At 39.6% G+C, this 23,218-nt stretch overlaps 1 protein-coding gene across 6 annotated transcripts; it reads right to left on the bottom strand.

Moving 5' to 3' along the window:
- Positions 1 to 59: 59 nt before the first annotated feature.
- On the bottom strand, positions 60 to 22,255 carry ppp1r12b (protein phosphatase 1, regulatory subunit 12B). Of its 6 annotated transcripts, XM_025901354.1 has the most exons (13): positions 22,155 to 22,255; positions 20,844 to 20,934; positions 20,567 to 20,761; positions 20,373 to 20,448; positions 19,452 to 19,576; positions 11,397 to 11,413; positions 11,148 to 11,277; positions 9,205 to 9,309; positions 9,001 to 9,051; positions 8,803 to 8,853; positions 4,983 to 5,231; positions 1,457 to 2,337; positions 60 to 1,188 (listed from the first exon to the last, which is right to left on the bottom strand). In XM_025901354.1, exons 1-11 carry the CDS (start codon positions 22,172 to 22,174, stop codon positions 5,097 to 5,099), a joined length of 996 nt encoding a protein of 331 aa, XP_025757139.1. In that variant the 5' UTR covers positions 22,175 to 22,255; the 3' UTR covers positions 60 to 1,188; positions 1,457 to 2,337; positions 4,983 to 5,096. The 6 variants fall into 6 exon arrangements, with proteins under 6 accessions (XP_025757139.1, XP_025757138.1, XP_025757142.1 ...); XM_025901353.1 differs by having other exon boundaries at positions 60 to 2,337; XM_025901357.1 differs by lacking the exon at positions 4,983 to 5,231 and adding an exon at positions 6,909 to 6,976 and having other exon boundaries at positions 60 to 2,337.
- Positions 22,256 to 23,218: the final 963 nt, after the last annotated feature.

Below are 23,218 nucleotides of genomic sequence, written 5' to 3' on the forward strand. Positions count from 1 at the left end.
TGAATACGCAGTTCCTCTTCCTGGGTCGTGTGTTAATGTCACAAAAACAAAACATTTTCATCCTTTTACCATTTATTAAGCAGAGTGAATTAAGCAATGTGTCTGTGTTAAGCCACCACTCACATTTCAGACTGTTGAATATACAATCACTCGTAAATCAGAACATCTACAGCACATGTAGAGAGAGCAGAATCATACTGTAGCTTATTTATAGTTCAATTAATGGATGTGAGCAAACATAACACTGGTAATACAGCATGTGTCATGGCTGGACTCCAAAACCATCACATGGTTTAAGGAATACATTAAACACTGAGGACCTTGGTTAACTTAACCATTAAGTGAAAAGAAGACAGATACCAAAATCCTTGCTGTGTCTTTCACACCACGTACAGCACAGAAGGAGATTTCATGCAAATTAATCTGAAATGCAGAGCTTAGTTTATAAATCATAATGTATTAAACCCTATTTTAAGGCAAACTCACAATCTCTATACTTTATTGCATTGTGGGTTCAGTTCTTAAGTAACCATTACAAGTAGGAAGTCCCTTCCTACTGCAACTAATAAAAACATGATATCACTAATATTGAAAGATATTAAATCGCCATAGCACTAGTAAATATAGCCTACAAAAATAACCAAATCAAAAACAGAAGCTTGGTAAAGTTCTGGTTTGTTCAAAGGCCTGCAGTATAGGATTGCTCTGAAGCTTGGTGTGCCTTATAAATTGGCAACAAAGTCTTTGAACAACTGAAAACCTATTAAAATTGTGAGAAATCATCACAGAATAAAAGAGCTGATAACAGTTTATATTTCACAGCGCTGTCTTTTGCTGATTTTTAAGGCCACCCAATTGATGTGAAGGCTCACAGAGCAATGATAACAAGGAAGTGCACGATTCTGGTATTTGTATTTTAATCGCCTAACGACAGGAAGGCCAACGGGTCAGCTAAAAAATAATCAGTGTACTCCTTTGAAACAAAACTGACTAGGCAAAATATAAAGATTAAAACTAACACATCCATAAATAAATAAATATATATCTATTACAAAACACAATATATACGGCATTTTCATTTGCACTCGCGGTGTCTCTCTCTTCAGGCATTCATTTGTTTTCAAAATGAGATAGTAGCTCGATAAAAATATCCTCTAGGAAGAACATGCATTTAAAAAAGCAGGGCAGCTGAAAACACAAAAAAGGAAAATGTGACAAACATTATTATCATCTCCTCTCAGAAAGTGTACCATTTTGAATGTGTCATAGGGCTGCTAATGACAGCAGTACTGTTAACATGTGCATGCACAAAGTAGCCTTTCAGGCCTATTGTACAGTCTCCTTTAACAAGCCCACATATACATGTTACATTTTTTGCATACTAGATAAATAAAACTCAAATGTCTATTAGCAAATTTTCAAAAGGCTGAAAATTGGACTAAAATTTGTGTCTGACCTGTTAGAATGATAGTTTTTCCAAAGGTTTGTCAAGTGCATCACATTCATGCATCCCTGCAACCGTAGAAAAACACCCACAGATTTCCAAGGAAATCCACATCTGCGAGGCACTCAACTGTGGCGAGCAGCAACGGCTGAGTGACAAACCTGAGAATATTGTCAATCGAAGCAAACACAACTCAAAACATGCATTTTATGAAGCTTCACTATCTTTAGCCTAGAGTGAAAGTAAGTCAAAGTGTTTTTGTGATAAGTTTTTAACGTCTTTAACGTCTCACATCATAATAAAGGAGACAGCTACAGTTGCAAACAGTCTACGTCAATGACTGTCTTCTCTTTCAAATAAAAAACATATTAAAACGCGATTATGGAGTGCACAAGTAACAACCTAAGTAAAAGTGTCAAAATGTTATATGGCATATTATTAGGTACAGTAGCCTCACGCAATCTGATGCATTTGTTTGGATTTGAAATGTCAACAGTACACCTGGTCCCTATTTCATACACGTGACAAATATTCCTAAAACAAACAACATATGATGAAGGAAAAAAATAGTTGAAACTTTAATTTTAATAATGGTAAAATTAACTGAAGCTTGCTAACACTTCTCTTTGGATCTTCACAAGTTCTAACAGGAATTAGTAGGATGTTTCTGAAAATGCAACCAAACTAGCCTGTCACCATACAGTAACTCAGATACGAGTCAAAACCTGGGACCTTGTGGATAATGACAACGCTATTTCAGGTTTGGAGCGTCCACAGACACACAAGAGGAGCATCGGACATCTTTTTCATTTTGACAGTTTGCTGATGACTCGAATGAGAGCACCATTTTCATCCTTTAGTCTCTGGTTGTCTGACTTGAGCTCTGTTAAGACCTAGAAAACGAGAGGGAGAAAACAATATTAGAAAACCAGGGAAATATACTGCTTTTGCTGTGTCATTTAAATAGTTACTTGACATCTTTGTGACTTAAACCAGGACTATCCACTGCAACTTTAATCACCACTAAAGTTATCTTTCACTGAAGTTTAAAGTCAGGCAATGAGGACATGCTCTACAGTACTTGATCATGCAGTGTGGTGTGACAGTGACAGTATGTCCTGAATGTGAAAAGTGACAGAGAATGAAGTCAGAGAGAAGGAAAGTGAGGGAGGGTCAATTCCCCAAATCTAGGTCATGTCTCTCATGAGAAGCAATGACTAAAAATAACCACCCTCTTTGTCAAAGTATTTCCCCTCTACTGGAGACAAACAATAACCTTCTGCACTAGCTGGGACACGTTACCGCAACTGGTGAGTGAGCAGAGACGTCTTACGTCAACATGTTCGTGCCCAATATGTTGAATATTAATCCATAAAGTGAGAGTGAAAGCCCCGCTGTGCTGGCAATCCTATGTTGTAAATTAAAAATATAATGACAGTTTTGGAATTTGCTAGATGAGATGACCGATAAATTATCAGCGGGCTGTTAATTTAGATTAGCATTCATGAATAAAAGGCAAGCAATTTTCCTGCTCGCACCTTTAAAACTGTTTGTTCAATCTGTACAAAAGATGAAATGAAAAAGTTGTGGTATTATTCATTAAACACCTGCTTAGACAGCATGAAAAATATTTCTAAGAATGAAGTAAAGCAGGGGTGTCCAACAACAGGCCTCAAGGGCCTTGACAACACAGCAGATTTAAATGGCTAAATTACCTCCTCAACATTTCTTGAAGTTCTCCAGAGGTCTGGTAATGAACTAATCATTTGATTCAAGTGTGTTGACCCAGGGTGAGATCTAAAACCTGCAGGACATCAGCCCTTGAGGCCTGGAGTGGGACACAATTGAAGTAAAGCAGGGGTGCCCAATCCCAGTCCTCGAGAGCTACTGTCCTGCAGCTTTTAGATGCATCCCTACTCCAACACAGCTGAATCAAATAGTTGGATTACCAATTGGGCATGCCATCAAGTCTGGCAAAGGCCTGATAACGAGCCATTCATTTGATTCAGGTGTGCTGGAACAAGGACGCATCTAAAAGCTGCAGGGCAGTAGCTCTCGAGGACTGGGATTGGGCACTCCTGAAGTAAAGCATACAAGGTAGCGCTATATCAGAGGTAGGCAACTCCAGGCCTTGAGTGCCGGTGTTCTGCAGGTTTTAGATGTGTCCTTGATCCAACACAGCTGATTCCAATGGGTAAATTACCTCTTCAACATGTCTTGAAGTTGTCCAGAGGCCTGGGAATTAACTAATCATTTGATTCAGGTGTCTTGACACAGGTGATATCTAAAATCTGCAGGACACCGGCACTCGAGGCCTGGAGTTGCCTACCCCTGCGCTATATCATATACACTGAAATATGTTTCACTCTCCTTGTGTCATGCACCAATTACACCCTCACAATCTGGCATTTTGTTTAAGCTGAAAAATCTTGCATTATTTACTCCTACATATAAGCGCTAGTGTTGACCCCTCCACCACCCCAGCCTCCACATGCAGACCCCTTTTATGAATATTTAGTCACTAACCCCAAATTTGAAATAAAAGATACAGTATTTGTAGCTAGTGATGAGCTTGCAGACTAGATGCCAAACTGTAACTACACTGGACAAGAAAATAAATCAGTATTTCCTTGTTATTCCACACTCATTTATAGCAAGTCTACTATGGCTTTCTTTTTCCTGTAAGGTAAAACAAATAATTTGTCAAGCTCTGCAAATATTAGACATTTAATCATTAAATCGAAATATTTTGCCATAACTTTAAGAAATCTTTGCTAAAGTTCATTTTGTTGTCCCGAAAAATCTTTAAACCATTATCAGACTGCAGGGTGTGTTTCTTGGGGTTCAATTTGATTAGCTGGTAAGATGTTTCCATTTGTTTCCAACAGAAAATGTGCCATACAGACTTTAGAGTAGAATTGATCCTAGCTCTCAGAAAACAAAAAAAGGCCATTGGGCTTATTTCCCAAAAAATGCCTAATGATACCTTTAATTTCACATGTCCACTGCTCATTAGCAAAAACATACAAAATTATTGGTACGTCTGCACCCCTGTCTCATCCAGTGACAAAGCACGTGTTCATTTGCAAGGCTAATGATCTGACACGTTTCATTTCCTTTGGAAGATTCAATAGAGTGGCTATTACCTTGGAAAACAACTTTGCATTGATTACACAGCACATTGCGCAGGACTTGAATATATTTAATTGTGAAAATAAAAGGTGCTACAAATGCTTCTATTTTTCATGATGCAGAGTCCTAGGTGTTTATGCAAAATGGCAACCCTATGTAAATAAATAAATGCAGCTTAAAACACGGTGTTCATTTCAAGCATGCCACACAAATCTACCTAAAATTAAACTTCAAACAAAGCTTTGTGACAACTGTTTTAGAGGAAAGGGGGCTTCAGGGTTGGTCTAGACCATAAAGGAGATTAGGTTTAAAAAAAAAAAAAGTGCACAGGAGGATGCATTGCAGTGTGTGTGGGGGGGAGAGGGGTGGGAGGAAAGCGTGAGCATCAAGAGAGTGCAAGACCTGCCTGAGAGGAACACAGCAGAGGTTGAAGGGGCTGTAGAGGCACCAGAAGGAAAGAGAAGTAGAAGTTATGTGGCTGAGGAAGGGGAGAAGAGGAAGGGGGAAAGGTCTCAGAGGATCAGAGGTCCTCTGTCTCCGGCATTGAGGCCGTCTCAGAGAGGCGGGCGAGGACGCGAAGCATGGCTCTATTTTCAGCCAGGAGACACTCGTTGACTCTTCGCAAGGTCTGGACCTGAGCCAGAGCAGGGAAAGCCTGCGTACAGGAGGAGAGAGATACAGAGAGGGGCAGACAGAGAGAGCATGCGGGGAGCAGGCCATGTTGCACAGAGAGATACTCATACAGAGACTGCAGCCATATCCGCTCATACAGGCATGCACCCACACAGCAGCATAGACAGGGGAAATCAAAGAACCACTGCTGAGGGATTTATCAGAAATACTTACATAAACAAATATTTACACAACAGAGATATTTTGAGAGAAAATACCATAAGCTGCAACAAGCGAGGAAAGTTATGAAGCCAGTTCTACTTGGATTTGTGCTCATCAAAGGTGGGCTTTATTGGGAAGAAGTGAGGTGTTAACTTATTATTATATGTATAGAACTGCAAAGAAGATGGAATAAAATTCACAGAAAGCTTAAAAAGATAGAAAATAATGAACACTGCTATATTTTAGCCGTTGCACAAGAGCCTCTTCAGATAAAAGTCAAAGGAATGGAAATCATTCATTTCCTCCCTCTTCCTGGCCTGACTTTTTTTGAGGTAAACCTCAATGTGGTTCGACATAACTGTCTGTGGTTTGACACCATTGCTGAAGGTAAACCGCAGACCAGACACACACACACATATACACATTATTCAGGGCACTTGTGGCATTTCAGCCACCCAGACAGACAAGTTTGTGGAGGTGAATGTGGCAAAGCATGACATATAAACGAGGACACCCAGCTTCGCCTTACGCACATTTATGAAAGCTGCCTGGTTTGGGGACTTTTCAGTTCATGCATTAAATGTTCTCTTGGATTAAAACAGCGCAGTTTTTGGAAAGGTGCCCTTGGCTGTGGTGAAGAAAAGGACACAGTGAGCCAAGAATGCATAATGACCAGTATCCCTTATTACACTCTTTTAATATTGAGCTGTTTGATATTAAATCAGATCTGACTACACTCTCAGGTTCTAGGGGATCATTTCTACAGAGTTACTATTCATTAGGTTTAGAGGCTGTCAAGAATAATTGAGCTTTTCCACTTGAAATGTAAAACCCAGCAGAGTAATCTGACACTTTGAGTATTACCACATTCCCACTATTTTAAGAGGGAAGATGGACACACAGTGCTGTTGATGTGAAAAATCCATAACTAAGGCTAATTAAGTGCAGACCTGCAGGGCGGGTAGCCCAAAACCCCAAAATGCACCCCTATTTGCAAGAAAAGTAACTACAGCAAGCAAAGGTGAAGATGTGCTGTTATGTATCATTTATAGGCACGGAGAGTAACCTCCTCAGGAATTCTGACACTTGTGGTCAATGAGTGTCACAACTGTAGTTTATTGATTTTGTTTATTTTATTGCATTTTTTTTTATAACCGTACAAACATCTTTTTTCGACACATCTATACCTCTTAAAGGCTACTGCTATTTTTCCTTTCCAGTAGGTGGTGCAATTTGATACCTATGTGGCAGCAATGAAACAGCTCCCCCATGTGGAGAATCTGATACTTGCTGAAAGTGAAGAAGTGACTTTGTGAGAGAGTGCAAGCCAGTTCTCTGAGGTGATGTGCTCCCAAAGCTTTTACGCTCTAAGCTACTGTTACTGTTGAGAGGATAAAAAGTCCAGATGTGTAAACATGCCCCAATCTCTGGCACAACAGAAACATGTGAGGTGATAGGCACGTATCAGTCACACCTCTGTATCATAGCAACCACTCACCGTCCCCCCTTCCCTGAGACAGCTTGCCCTCAGGGCTGGTACCCACAGCGAAACCGCAGTGGGGCATCCTGCTGAAGGAACCATGACAATACGGGGGTCAAACATCTGCTGCTTATATACCACGCTGCTGTTGTACGTTATAAGATACTTGGAATTCTGCATATATTATGCAAACCGAATTCCCGAAAAGTTGGGTTTTATAAAAAATAAAATGTAGAGATTTGCAAATCTCATAACCCACATTTTAGTGATAAGAGAACACAGAAAGCATGTCAGTGTTTGACCTGAGAAACCTTTAATGAAAAAAAGCATACCTTCTCCTTTTAATAATAGTCCATAAACATGAAGGAATTGATGAGACCAGTGTTGGACTTCTGAGAGAGGAATGCTGTCCCATTCTTGTCTGATATATGGCTCTAACTGTTCAACAGTCCGGGGTATTTTTAGCTCCATGGTGCACCAAATGTTTTCAGTGCAGGCAGCTCAGTTCAGCCCCTGGATGTTTTTACTACAAAGCCTTGTTGTTGTTGTTGTAACAGGGGAAGTAGGCAGTTTACCATTGTCTTGCTGAAATATGCAAGGGGCTCCCTGATTGTTGCTTTAAAACTTGTATGTACTATTCAGCAGTGATGATGCCTTTCCTTAAGTGCAACCTGCCAATTCCATTTCCAGTCATGGCATGCTGTGTTCACAGACGGTAATTTCTGGAAGTGTTTCATGCCTGTTTTGAATTCAGTGCCACCTGAAGGCCAGAAGATCACAGACACCCAGTAACACTTTTGGCCTTATCCCCTGCGCACAGACATTTCTCTAAATTCTCTGAATCTTTTGATGATATTATGTACTTTAGATGGTGAGATATTCATAGTCTTTGTAATTTTAACTTCAAGAAACATTAACCTGAAATCATACAATTTGCAGACACAGGTTGGTAAACCAGTGCCCACGTCTGAGAAAGTCTGCTGCTCTAAAATGCTCATTTTTACACAATCATGTTACTGACCTGTTACCTAATTAGTTTGCAAATTGTTCCACCAGCTGTTTCATTTTAATATCACTTAATTTTCCAGCCTTTTGTTGGCTCCATTCAGAATTCTTTGAGATGTGTTCCTGCCATTAAATTCAAAATGAGCTAATATTTTTAATGAGATAGGAAATGTTTTCTTTGTTCAATTGTGAATAAAATACAGGCTCACGAGATTTGCAAATCATTGCAGTGTGTTTTTATTTACACTTTACATAGTCCCCCTATGTTTTGCAACTACGTTTGTGTTTCGCAGTTTATTTTATGCTGGTTGGTTCTCTCAAGTAATCAAATTATAATCTTATCGTGTAGTTTGTAATTGCTTCCACATAAATTGCAGACCATTTTTACTCAGGCCTGACATCTCTTTGTAGTTGTGCCCTGTGTTTCTTTGTGAGGCGGAATACACACAGAGCAACACAGGAATGTCTCACAAAAGCAGGTCTTTTGCTCTTGGATAGGGTTTGGTATTCAGCTGGAACTAGGTCACAATGTTCACCCCAACAGGGGGATAAGTGGAGCAGGGGAGCAGCAGCACAGGCTCCTCCTTAGCCTGGCAGGAAGTGGCCCAGCAGAACACTGTGGGTAATGAGCCTGAAGCACTTACCTTCTCTCTCCTTGACTCCAAACCCACCTGGCTAACCACAACTCTGCAGTGAGCGATATGTGTGTTCTGCTCTGTAAAAATACTTTAGGTGTGCTTCATTTAGAATGAGTGAAAGGGGCTTGGCTGGAGGTACCGGCAAGGACTATCAGTATTATAATGTTTTTTGTGGAGAAAACATCAACGAGACAAATTAAGCAACACTTGTGTCTGAGACAAAATAGATGCCATTTAAGTGAGTGCACACTGTTTTTGCATGGACTGACCTTTAATTCATCCTCCATGTCTGACACTCTTTTCTCAAGGGTTTGTTTTTCCTGTAAATAAAGAAAAAAAAACTGAAGTAAGGTCTACTGGAAAAATGAAAGGCTATAAGACTATAATTTGAAGTAGACAAGGACACTGATTGGGAAGAATGCAAAGATATGTAGTATTATCAAAGAGAAGGTTATTAAGACACTTACCCTTTTTTCTGATTCAAGTACTGAAGATCTTTCAGATATTGTGTCGTGTCTCTAAAACAGGGGTAATGTTATTGGGAGAAATTTATTAGGAGAACTGGTTTAAATTTTAACCTTCAGTGAAGAAGTAAAAAGTCAAATCTTTCTTCAAGCACACAGGAAGTGAAGGGATGAATGTGAGTTTTCTGTAGAATGGGTCAAAGGTACCTGAGTGACTTTCTCCAGTTGGGAACGTATCTTGGCTAGCTCTTGTTTGCTCTCCTGCAACCTGGATTTGAGTTTTGCATTTTCATGCAAAGCTTCTGCATACATCTAAAATATTAATAAAAGGAAAAATATAGGAATAGATTTGTTATAGAGATTCTTAGTATTTGAATTTTGATAACCAAAATATTAATGAAGATACAAGGCATAAAAGGAGTAACAACAGACAGTTTAAGTTGAACCACAGAACTCAAACAATATGTAAGATCATTGGTTATATTTACATAAATACAGTTTTTTTTCACAATAGCAAAAGCTTTTTCAAAAAAAAGCAACCCTAACATAAGGTTACTTCTTTTGTTTCTGACTGTGAAATGACCAAATTGAGTGTGCATTTTTTGTTGATATCTGATTATGTCTAACCTAAAAGGATGATGGTGATGAATGCTTATCACAATTGTAAACTAATTGTAATCCCCTTCCTGATGCAACCCTAAGGGAATTTGTGCCTTCTCCCAGTAAATGTGTAAACCAGTAGACTATGGAGCCACTTTCGATTTGAGCATGGTCCCCGAATTTCAAGGAGGGATCGGGGGGAAGGGGGGTCTCTGTCTCTGTCGGTCTTAAAAATAATAATGTTCGGGTATGTTTATGGTTAGGGTTAGCATCACCTGTCAACATCTATTTAAGTAAATGTAGTAAAAGTACATTTAGAACGGTTAGCTTCTTCAAAAACCTTACGTGTGTCAGGGGCTGGGTCTGTAACCCAGCGTTTTTGACTTTCTTATGTTAAGTTGGTGATAATACTAAATTATTGCAATATTATTTAGTTAGGGGTCAGTTGAGTTTCATTCTAGTTTTGGTTTCGTCTATGTGTCCTTGTTTATGAGTCTTTTCTGTTTGTAATGTGTTATCTCCTCATCTATGTAGGTTCCCCTTGTGTCCCTCTCCCTCTCTCTGTCTCTTGTGTCAAGCAGGTGTGTCCCAGTTCTCTATCATATTGAGGCTATCATTCCACCCCGTTACATATTCCATATGTATGGGAGTAGAGAGATAGCCTCTCACTCAGACAACCAAGGTTACAATGTAACTGTATGTTCATGTCTCTCCGTGTTTCCTGTTTTATTTTGAAAGCTCTGGTGTTTCCATGTTCAGTGTGTTTAGTTTTACTTTTCCCTGTGGCGTCATGATCATTTGTGTCAGCTGTGTCTCCCCAGGTGTTTCCACTTCCCTCATTACCCTCCTGTGTATTTAAGTCCTCTGTCTCCTTCTGTTCTTTGTTGGGTCATCTGTCTGTCTTCGTGTCAGGTCACGTCAAGTCACAGAGTTTTTGCCTCCCACTGTTCAGGTCCGTGTTCATGCTCATGTTTGGTTTATTTCATAGTTACGTTGTCACGTGTTCCTGTTCAGCTTCATGTTCCTGTCTCTCGTCATTGTTTTCACAGTTAGTTTAGTTCTGCCCCAGTTTAGGTTTCAGCTTACTTTCGCCTCACCTTATTTTTCTGTTTTTTGTATCAGCCGCATAAAGGCTGACTTTTTGTTTGATCATCAGTTTATTTCTCCTGTGTCTGTTTTTGGGCCCGCTCCACAAACACAACATCAGTCCCTGCCATAACAACATGAAGTCAACAGTATTACCACTCTTACTGTATAGTGGCATTGCAGGTTCATAGTTCCATATCCTGGTTTGATGCAATCTCAGTAAGACATACCTTCATTTCTGCAAATACTTGAATAGGGAATATTACAATAGTAAAATACGATTACAGGTCAAAAGTTCCTTTCTGACACTTGTAATCCCCTGAAAGCCCAGTTACATTACTGGGACATTACACTACAAAAATAGATACAATGTGCATAAATCTAAAGGCAAATTGTATCCAGGACTGCAGCTTTGAATCGGTAACATTAGAATGTGCTTTTGAAACTAAGAAAAGAGTTACTACCTTCTTATAGTCTTTGGCAGTGGAGTCTTGTTCCTGTTTATTCAGTGCAGCCAGCCTTGCCTCTCTGCGCGTGTATGAGCTGGTGCGGCCCAGTGACTTGTCTGTAGCACTCTCTCCAATGGAATCAAATCTAGAGGCAACACAGCTCTTAGCCAGTCTGCAAGGCAGCTTTATTTACAGTGTTTTTTTTCCCCTCTTAGCTGTTATAGTTCTGTAATACAGAAGAGTGAAAAAAAGCCCAAATCTTACCTTGACACTCTGTCATGCTGAAAAACAAGGAATAAGCCACGTTAGTTTGACTAGCAGCATGGAAACATCACACTGTGAAAATATTCTGTCATGGTTAGATCGAGTCCTGTTCATTTGATATCACCAAACAAAGGCTTGGCTGAGAAATATTTTCCATTTTGAGACAGCAGAGAACAAAAACAAAACTTCCAGTTGAATTATCACAACATGTTCAGACGCCTTTAGTCCCAGATGGAAGAAGTGCATGTAGAAGTAGGATACAATTCACTCCAACACTGCTCTGACAGGGTTCGCAGAGGTCAAACCTCCTCGGTGAGCCTGGTTAATCTTTTGAAATACGCTGCTGCTATGAGCATGCCTGCAGCACAAATATGACATAATGACATCAGAAGTCAAGTATTCCTTGCATGACAGGCTGCCATCTGACCTCAGACAACAGTCTGATATCAAACTGTCCTGGCAGGTCCCTGCTATGACTAGCCCAGTCTAAGTGGCTGCCAAGTTGCCTGTTGTGATCACATTCTGTGTTTGTTTCCACTTCACCAAGCAGCCTGGGCACTGTGCGACAGGAGGAGTTGCGTATGCATACTGTTCTTTGGCTGTATTTGGTTTCTGTTTTCAGAAATTACGTTACCTCAGAGATGTCCCTTTTAAGGGACCTATTTTTTATGGCTATTGACTGCCTTCCTGCATTACTTCATAGTCATGTGAAAAAGAACGTTTACACTATGGGACATTATGCAGTTCTGTGAAAAACTAAGTACGCCTCATGATCCAGTAGCTTGTAGAATCACCTTTAGCAGCTGTAACTTGAACTAACTGTTTCTGTATGACTTTATTAGTCTCTCACATTGTTGTGCAGGAGTTCTTGTCCAGTCTTCTTTGCACCGTTGCTTCAGATCACTGAAGCTGGACGGTACCTGTTTATGCAAAACACTTTAAAGGTCCCATTGCGTTGTGTCAATCAGTTTGAGGTCTGGATTGTGACGGTGCCATTGAAACACCTTGATTCTGTCCTTCTGTTTCAGATTCGTTGGCATGTGTGGGATAATTGACCTGTTGTATGACCCAGTTTGGGCCAAGCTGTAGCCGTCAGACAGAAAGCCTCACATTTGGATGTTCTTTTTTTTTGAAAGAACAGGCTTTCTCCTAGAAACCCTTAAAAAAAAAAGTCATACTTCTTCAGTTGTTTTCAAATAGTCGATGAGCCTTGCATTGCATTGGTCTGACCTGTCCAGGAATTTCACCCCATATTTAATCTCCATACTTAGTTTTTCAAATGACTGCAGAGAGCCCTAAACAAAACTGAACTAAACAAACACTTTCTGCCTTCAGCCGATAAACGTGGTTATGAGATGATGAGGAGAGATTTTTTCACTGTTCATACCAGACTGGAAACAACAAGTAATATAGTGAGAGAGGCTGCCATGATGTGAGACCAGCTTGAGCCGTGATCTCTGCTGCAGTCTCGTAAAACTTCCCTAAATTCATAGATTTGGAGTTGATCTCCAGCCAGGCAAAGAAATCTTTAAACACCTGTGTTTAGAAATGTTTGGCAATAAACATCAAGTGTGGTGGTCTAAGCTGTTTGAGACAAGAAGCAGATGTTAAAAGAATGATTTAGAAAAACAGTATATGTTAAAAGCAATGGGTACTCCTGCATTCAGATTTAGTGAGTTAAGAGGATATTTTACACAGCATCGTAGGAGCTGTTCCTCTCAGCAAGTGTTTACATAACTGAGCCACTGCTGCCTGTCCTTATGTGGTCATGTGCTTCAGCTGAGCTATCCAGGAAAAAACAGACCTCCCTGACCCCAGATGAAAAAAGGCTAAGGATGGAGTGAAGAAGAGCTCTCACTCACTCCGATCTCTTTGTGCAATAGCAAGGAGATTCCTCAATCAGATTGTGTAATCATTCATTAAGCAGCAGGTTGTAAGAATACATTTTCATGAAGCCTGCTTTTGGAGATATGAACCAAACTATTCGCAAACCTATTTCACACTAAAGGATTAGAAAATTGGTGAAATTAGGCTTTTAAAAAAAAACTTAATACCAGTGAAACCTTGAGCGGGCCCTGTGGGGATTACACTGCCAGATTTTTGGGAAAAAGAGCAAGTCCTTATACGACTAATAAACGCATAACATCCGCATTGAACCGAAGCCAGAAAGTGAGCCACAGTTTGAATTCTGCTTGTGATGGCAGCTGCACCAATCTGATTGCCTTGTTAGGAAAAATTGAGGGAGGAAGAAGTGCCACATGTAACTTAACAAGGCAGAGCAGAGCAGAAGAAGGAGGAGATGAACAACAGTGTGTCAGACTGGTGAAAACAGCCTCAGAAACGGTGTTGACTTTACCATGGGCACCCAGTAAACAGAACTGTTTCCAGTTTTATTAGCTTGCCTGGATCAACATCATCAGAAGTATACACACGCAAGCCACCTGCATGAGCTCACTGCTAGAGCGTATAAATGATAATGCTAACATCAGCCAAGAAAATCATAATTAGCAGACTCTTCATGCTCCTTCTTACTTCCTTCTCTTCCTTTCCACTTTCTGCCACAGCATCACTCCTTCAGAGCAGGCTAGATGACTACAGTAGGAAAATCTGAGCTACACACTCTCTTTTCGCTCCCACCAGTGCAAATGACACTACACTACACACACATATAAACTCATAAAAAAATCTTCCGCATTCACTCACCTTTCCCTACTTCAGCCAGTTCTCCCTCTTTACAGTGTTAACTCTTTACACAACATCTCAGAGCTCCAGGCAACCAAGAGCATCTTCCTTGTTTTCAAAATGACCAAATCAAATGAGGAAATGGGTTATTTTTCTTAAATAACAGTGCTTGGAAGCATTACTGCCTATTAGGACATATTGTTACTATCGATGCATTAATTCATATGTATTACGATGACATTTAGTGAGTCCTACCCAAGTGGCCTATCTCTTCACACAACAGCATCACACGATAAAGCAAATGTGTGAATTTATTAATGGGGGGACTAACTTGAGTCTTTGCAGGTCCACAGAAAGATAAAAAAAATTACCTGATGTTCCACGAAAAGCAGAGATTTTTACAGGAAAAGTGGATCTAGTGCAATTACTTGTTTGCGTATTCAAGCCAGTCGTCATTCTTTAATTTGAAATAAACCTAGTGGGCTATGATTTCTGAATGCGGGGGAATGGAGAGCACATATTTCCAGAAACATAATGAAGCAGAAGTAGCAGAAACTATCTGATCTGACTATCTCAGCTATCCTAAATTCTTCCTTCTGTACAGCACGTGGCTTAATGTGCTTACTTACATTTCACCACTGTGAACATCTGCCAAATGTTGAGTGTCTGCCAATAATGCAAATGTGTTCCTGTTTACTTTGACTTCCTGTTGCACACAGCTGTAACACATATTACATTGGTACAATTATTGCATCAACCTGACTCCACGGCTTTTTCTCTCCCAGGAACTCACTGCCAATTCAGATCGGGCTGGCTTCATGGAAAATTAAAGCCAGAGTTTCCCAGGCAGAGAGAGACTGACACTTGTTGAAATGCGAGCAAAAGAATCCAAACATCCACCAGAGGCATTCATTGCTGGCAACAGTGCAATAATAATGAGTGTGTCTGTAGTGTTGCGTGACATTACTGTACGTGCCTCTAAACAGACAGGATCCCATTGTGTTTGGGGTTTTTTTCCCCCTCTTTTCTTTCTTTCCCTTTAAATGTGCCTGTCACACAGAGTTCAGCTCAGTCTGATGCACTGACATAAACAGTCAAACTACGCCCGTGAGAATAAGCCACTTAGGCAGAAAAAAAAATAACAGGAAATTACAGAAGGAATGCTTCAATCCAAAAGTCTTTTCCAGAAAATGTGGTCAGACTCTCAGCGCTTCAGAGCAAATACTTGCCTCGCTTTCACAAGCCAACAAATAAGTTGCGATAAGTGTCTGAAGAGTTAGGCAAATACACATTAGTAAATGAACTATTAGCCTGATGATGATATAATGTTTTTTTGTTTAACTGTTAGTATCCCAACAGCAGATGTCCAAACATATATACTGCTATAATATATATCTATATATATCTATCGTTCAAAGTCAAAAAATCTAATCAATTAACTGACAAATTCTTCAGCAAATTGTCTGAACTCTTAAAAAGCTGCTTAATGATGTGTCCAGTTGTCTTAGATGAGTCAACAAATCAGCCTGGTCTAAGGATTAGTCACCAACTTCTACAGAAAATACAATTCTTCTTTGACTTTACAGAGGGGTCATACTATAAAGTCCCTTTACAGATAAATAAAGGGTAAGATAAAAATGAACTAAGAGTTGTGATATTAAAGTTATTTAAAGCCACAGGAATAAATTACAAAAAACTGCTACAATATCACAAAAAAGTATCACATTCAGTTTATCCTGCAAAGGTGCACCGCTCTAGAAATAAAGCTTACTCTGTAGTTTTTTTCTGTAGGGGACGGAGACGATGGTGGCGATTCTGTCAGTGACTTCCTGGTGCGAGTCAGGTCCTTGGTGCGTGGGTAGTAGGATGACATCTCCCTCCTCTACCCCGGACAGGCAGATCAGCTTCTACTGTAACATTCACCGAGGCCACCAGCAGATAACAGCTGCACACACGCACAGATTCCCTCAAGCAACAGGGACACAGATGTCCATGACCGTGCTCCTGGGGAATCCTCAGCAACAACAGGTGTGTGTATGTGTGTGTGTGTGTTTATATGTCTGTTTGGTGTTTCAGTGCAGCCACAAATGTCCCAGAAGTGGACACAGTTGCTGTTAAATCTGGAAGGATTTCAAATGTGTGGTCACGCCTTCTTCAAATCTCAGGCAGTTAAACAACAAGCAGATAAAAATGTTAAAAAGAACCACAAAACAAAATAATCTCTGGAGAGCTAAAGAAAAAGAACAATTCAATGAAGAAAGCAAACGAATGAGTATCCCTTGTTCTGCTCTGTCAGCACTGAAGTCCGCTATAAAATGCACAAAAGTCCAAAACAAGACAAGAGAGAAAAAGTTTGTTCCCTTTGCCGCCTCTTCCTGAGTTCCCCAAAGTTATACACTCTCTGCCATCTCCCTCCCTCTCCTGCTTTCTCTCTTCTGCTCCTTTCACTATTTGGTCACCCTCTCGGTCCCTCTGCTTCCCCAACCCCCAGCCCCCTGCTTCTCCCGGCTCTCTTCAGCTTTGGCAGCTTTCTGTGGCAGCCTGCCAGAGGCTCTGCTATGGACAGACTCGGCACTGAGGGCTAAAAATTGTCCAACGATGTGAACAGGGATAAGAGGAGGTGGAGCACAAAGCCAGAGTCAGGAGGGGGCTGAAGCAATTTGTGTCCTGGTAGGTCAACACGCAGTATCACCTGAGGAGCCATCAACAACTGTAAAGTGTCAAGTAACTCTGTGCGCCCTACAGTGTGATGGAGAGGGGACGTTGCCAGTATTAGTGCTACACAGTGTTAACACAGAGCATTTGTGACACATCTCCTCTTCCTGAAACTGAAATCTTGTTTCATTTTGCCCACAGCCGTATTGATTTTATTTTTAGTTTTATAAACCTGCCTATTGATAGACAGGTTTATAAAAAGTCAACATTTTATCAAAGAATAGTTGGACATTTTTGGGGAAATATAAATTTTCGGTTTCTTGTCAGAAGTTATTTGAAAAGACTAACTGAATTCTCAGACTTGTGTGAAGCTACAGCCAGCAGCTTGTTAACTTGGCATAGCAAAAACACTCGAATAAGAGAAAAACAGTTCGACTGGCTCTGTTCAAAGATTCTAAACCTGCCTCCCAGCATCTCTAAAACTCTCTAATTAACATGTTACATCTTATATTGTTCATCTTTTTTCTCTCTAGTTGTTAAACAAACAAAATTTATGTTTTAACTAATGAGGCTCAGCGGGGACAGAACCAAACAGTGTTCCCTGCTTTTCCCTGCTAAGCTAAGGTAATCCGGCGCTGGCTCTGACTTCATGTTGACCATACAGGTGGTATCAATCTTCTCACCTAATTCTTGGCAACAAAATGAACACGGGTATTTCTCAAAATGTCAAACTGCTCCTTTAAACAACCCAGCAGTAACCCCTTACTTTCATAGTCAGCTCAAGCTGGCTCATTGCTGTCTTCCTTTTATAGTGAGGTACGCGAGCACCTCACGGTTCTCTACACTCCCTCATCCTTGCTCAGGGCAAATAGATAGAAGGCAAGATAGGACTGCAAGAAACTGAGCACAGACACAGGGGAGATTCAAAGAGAAGCGGAGAAGCTGATGTGTTGTGGCTTTCGGTTTAAGGCTGGAAAGTCACCCAGACTAGAAATCTAACAGGTCTTAATTTCCCAATCCAAGTATCATCGCCTGCATCTTTAACTTTTACAGTGCTTGAATTTTAAGCATGAACACCATGGATTGTAAGTTCTAACAAAACTGATATTGGAATTAGTTATTAGTTAGAGTAGTCTAGCAGTATATTTACATTAAACATTCTAACTCGGAGACCCTCTGGAAATAAGACATTAAACTGCACTGGCACTGGTTTTGGATAGTTGTGTTGAGAATCTAGCCCAGCTGGAGTTCCTTCTGTCTGATCCTCACCCTTAGCCTTAGGACTTTCCATATGGGATGCTATGATCATGCATTTTAGAAAGCAGAAAATAAGTGGCTACCAAAGATCCCCTGAGTGATAGCAGAAATGTGGAAGTCAAGGTTGGACTACCAATCAGATCAAATTTCTTAATGTATTCCAGGATAAAAAGAGGTATGTTTGAAGCGGCATTCTTGCTATCTCTGCTTGTCACCCTTACGTAGCAGAATCTCTATGTTGTCTCACTCTGCACCTGTCTTTTTGTCTGTTGTTGGAAAAAATCATAAAAAGAACTGCGGAAAATCTGTTCCGATAATCATGGAGTCACACAGAGGTCGACTCTGTTGATGGGCAGCCTGTCTAGCTTCTGGTAAAACCTCACTGCTCAGTATGATTATCACAGACAGATATAGTACCCGCTGAGATACTCTCATATTACTGACAGATCTCTGTTTCAGATTCCAGCACAGGATTCCAGCCAAATCTCTGACCTGGAGTCAGCTCACATGGACACCACTTTCCATTCATACTGTATTACACCTAGGACATTCATAATCATCTATTATCAGGATACAGTCTTGTAAGTCATCTATGTGTCCCCTCTGCTTCCATTTCTCAGATGGCCAGATTATCTAAAGTGACTCTTAATAAGTGAATTGCCAGATTTTACCCAGTAGGAGTAATTAGTGATTAAATTTGTCAGTGGTTTTGTCAGGGGTGTTTCACCGATAGCATGCAGGTGGAGGGAGAACAGTAATAGTCAAGAATTTAAAGGAGAAAGGAAAGCCAATCCCTCTGAATCCAAGGCTAAGACTAAACAGAGACCGTCTCAGTTTTGCCCAATATGGTATGGAATGCTGAGACACCTCAGCCATGTGATGTGAAGAATCAAAATGACTTAAAGAGAGTGGGAGGTTGGCTATCCAGACTATCTTTCTGTGAGATATTATCCAGCACTTCTAGTTACGGGACTCTGTGAACACATGCTCGACATTGGTGATTGCAGTACTTCTTAAAATATTGCATCAGAGATCAGAGCGCAGCTGCCTTTGAAGCATACTCAGTTTTCAGGTCAGGGAGGAACAGAATATGAACATGAAACAATGTCGCCAACAGATATTGACTTACACACAATATTTAAATTAGAGTGGCATCTGAGATGGATTTAATACCTCCATGATATTGTCGTAAATGCCAAAAAACACTTTAATTTTGTGAAGCATGAGAACTAATTATCACATTTTTAAGTTTAAAACCATTCCCGAGAAATTTCTACGTATCACACAGAACAGCTCTGTAAACACTGGCCTCCTCTGGAACAAACTATGGATGAAAAATAGATTAGATTGTCCTTTGACTCCATCTAGTGGTAGAAGGTTAAAATCTTTTGTGAAGCCACCATTCGCCTCTTGGTGTGTGTGTGTTATTAAACTTAAAGTGCCTAGATGTTTTCCACCTACCTCTGCAATGTAGTCTGAGCCTTCAGTGTCAAAGCAGGGCCGTCTTTGTTGATGCTTAGCAGAAAAAGTCAGCTGTGCTGAATCTGCAACGTTCTGATTTTCATCTCTCCGCCATCTCTCACCAACTGGACATATAAAGTGTGTGTTTTTATTATTATACTAGATCAATACTAATAATGGAAAATAAAGACATGCTTTATGATTAACAAACTGAAGGCTAATGTTCAGATTGAGGTCTTCATGATTCTGAGCTATCAGAGCTCAAAAACTTCTCAAACATTATCAACTGAAAACCAAAAAAAGTGATTTAATTCCTTTAATAGTGTCTTAAAACACAATTCATGTGCTCTGTGTCTGCATTTTGTAGCACAGCCACTCCCAAACCCAAACAGCCTTTCATGAAAGGTTTTCCACCAAACTGTACTACTGTACCATGTAAGTAAAGTTTATTTATATTGGGCTTTTTATAAACATAAAAGTCACACAGCACTGCACAACAGTTAAAACCAAATGAAACAGAATTAATATCAACAGAGACTTATGTTAAAAAAGAATAAAAAATCGATTACAACATAAATAACAAAAGAATGTCAACTGAAGGCCTGATTAAACAGATAATAGTTACAGGGTACTTCTCTACCTACAAAGTACATTTTAACAAGTTATGTTTACTTAAAAAACAAACAAAAAAACAACAGTTTTTGTTAAGATGTTTGAAATGACATTGAAAGAACAGTCCTGAACATCAAAACTGTCCAGAAATCATTAATTGGACTAACAGTCTGGATCATAGTGACCTGCTGCTAGCACATGTTTTGTTTGTGATGCTGTTGTATTATATTTCATGGAACCCAAAACAAAACATATGGATCATGAAGCACAACAGAACGCGATAATCAAAAGAAATTCTGTTTTTCTTACCTCTGAAGGAGCTGTTGCAGTAAGGCCAGTGTGGAAGGTCAGGCAGGATTTCTAATCTGGTTTCAAAGTTACCCTCCTGCACATTTGGAGTAAAATAAAGAAGAATACAGAGATAAATCATAAATTTCACTTGAAGCTACAAATCAACCACATCTGAGGCAGAAAACGATTTCTAAATAATTCTGTCTTGTAACCTTGTCCATTTGGCTCCAGTTTAGACTGACATCAGCTGTTTCTGTGTACTCTGTCACACCAGTCTGAACTCTTCTATCATCTGTTAAGCTCATCCGCAGACAGGACCTGTCCTCCAGTCTGCTGCTATCCTCATTTTTTCTATCTTCCAGGCTGCTGATCTTCTGAGCCTCTTTCAGGTCAGTCAGAGTCATACCCTGCAGGATATTCACACAGCTTCACATGTGTGAACAGTTTGTTAAATCTTTCAAAATCTAAACATGTAAACCATTTCAGTACCTGTGTTAACCTGCGAGTTTGTCTCGCATGGCGAGATTTTGCTTTTCTCTGAGATTCTGCTTCTTCATCCCTGACAGGGGTCAGATATGACCTGGGTCGGGAAAAACACACAAATGCATAGGTGTAATTAGTCTACAAGAGGCCACAGTCATACATGAAGAACCAATGTTTTAAATTAAAAAATGTAAAATCAAATCAAGTCAAATGGGACATTAAATTTAGTATCTAGCTATCTAGGTATTATCGACAAAACAAAGCTACAGATTTAAGCAATAATAGACTATATGCCGCAATTAAGGTTTACATTACAAACCTTAACAAATCCCAAATCTACTCACAAACCTCTGAAATTCAGTAAAAATTTCTAATATTAATTATACACAGCATCATCAGATAAAATCAAATACATCCCACTATTATGTGGCCTTTATGTGACCCAGTGTTACAAGAGCAAGTATGTTCAGCTGCTAACACAGCTTTTCTCTGATAGCTGAACACATTTCTGCACTTTTTAATAGTCTGTCCTGGCATTCTAGTCTAACCACTTTCACAGGAAATTAGGGAATCAACATGCTCTGAAAAGATGCAAGCCTGATATCTATGGCTGTCTTTGTACACACAAATAAAAAGCTGAACAAGCATAAGTGGGGAGGCTCATGTTTTACCCACTGAATTGCTAGCACTGCCTCTGCTATGCTTTTACTGGTATTGATCTTTCAGTTGTGGAGTCACCCTGAATCTTGACTGGGATTCAATTGGCTGCTCGGCACAGCAGCACAATCTAGTGTATGCAAAGTTCAGGATTTGTATTTTATTAATGTGTAAAGGTCTAATAATCAAGAACAAAAGAATTTAGAACCCAATATAGCAGGTGAAAAAACAATATTATTACATGATTTACATTTCGGTTTTATCCACCCACTCTTAAAAGCGAAAAAACTGCAAATTACTCCTCTCAGGCAACATAGTGAAACAATTTCTTTTTAATCAGCCAGAGAAGTTAGCAAGAATAACAGCCTTAAGACAGTAATTACTAATGTACATTTTAAAAAAGCTAATCAAATAGATCAAAGGAAAATATGAATTTTCAGCCCCCTATGCAACAATCCCAAGGCTCACATCACATTAGTTCTTAGAGGCCTGCAGCACCTGCACAGAGCAGCATAGTTACTCTACATTAAGATAACAAACATCAGGCCTTGGAGCCTTGCCAAAATGGTCGCTTGACAGATTGAAAATCTAAAAATGAAAATGGCTAAATAAGAATCCATGAATAGACCAGCATGACTCAGCCCCCCCATTGAAACCTACCTGCTAACAAATGATTGCATGGTCCCTGTGGAAGGTCAGAGACTGAAGAACTGAGACAATGCTGCAGGGATGAGAGGGAGAGGCTGGAGAAAAAAGGACTAGAACTGGCCAGGGTGAAGAGAGAGAGGGAGGGAGAGAAAAGGAGGGGGATGGGGGCACTTCCTGCCTGAATGATGCATACACAATCAATTTAGGCTCCTATCCACCAAGGTCTGATGCAAGCAAGTCTATGCATACTTCAGCTGTGCATGTGAGCAGCAAACACATTTAGCAGTTAATTTGAAGAAATAAGGAGACTATTATCTTCCTTTATCTGGATTATTTGAATCTTTGGATTCTAAAAAGAAAACAGAATTATGCATTAACCAATCTAGTTATTCATTCCTTAGTTTATTTATCCACTTACTTCAGGATTAAACCTTATCCCGTCTACACATAAGAAACTTAATAACTAAATGTACAATGATGGTTTTAGCTCCTGTAACTAATGAGATTGTTTGCTAAACTGAGATGAATACAGATATAATGATATAAGCAAAACACAGGAAGTATTGGAATCCTTTTTTTCTTTTAAATAACACATTTTAAAACTTTAAATGAGAGCAGAAATTTGTGGAAAATACATATTTATTGTATTTTACAGCATATCAGTCCATATCAATTTTTTTTTTCTTTTTTTCTTTTTCTTTTTTACAATTTTCTGTGTAACACTAATATTTAATGAGCTCAAAGGTATATTTCACCTGAACCTTTAGAAGAATAAAAGTATAAAGAAGCATAATATGGAGATTTATACCTAAACACTGCACCCAAGATAGCATACTTACATATTAAACATGTTTAACAAAGGATGAAAGGTGTGACCCCTGGTGTGCTCAGCTGAATTTTGTTACATTTTGTGGCAAACTGGAAAACCAAAAAGATACATAATTTCTTTTTACAGCGGAGTAAAACTATTTTAAGTGCACATTTTTTAGTGTTAATAACTAAAGTTTCAGTGCTCATTATAATGTCATCCAGTACTGTACAACAGTTTTTAATAAAACTAAGCACTAATGCACTAA

This window comes from Oreochromis niloticus, linkage group LG20 (assembly GCF_001858045.2).
Source record: "Oreochromis niloticus isolate F11D_XX linkage group LG20, O_niloticus_UMD_NMBU, whole genome shotgun sequence".
Taxonomy (NCBI): Eukaryota; Metazoa; Chordata; class Actinopteri; order Cichliformes; family Cichlidae; genus Oreochromis; species Oreochromis niloticus.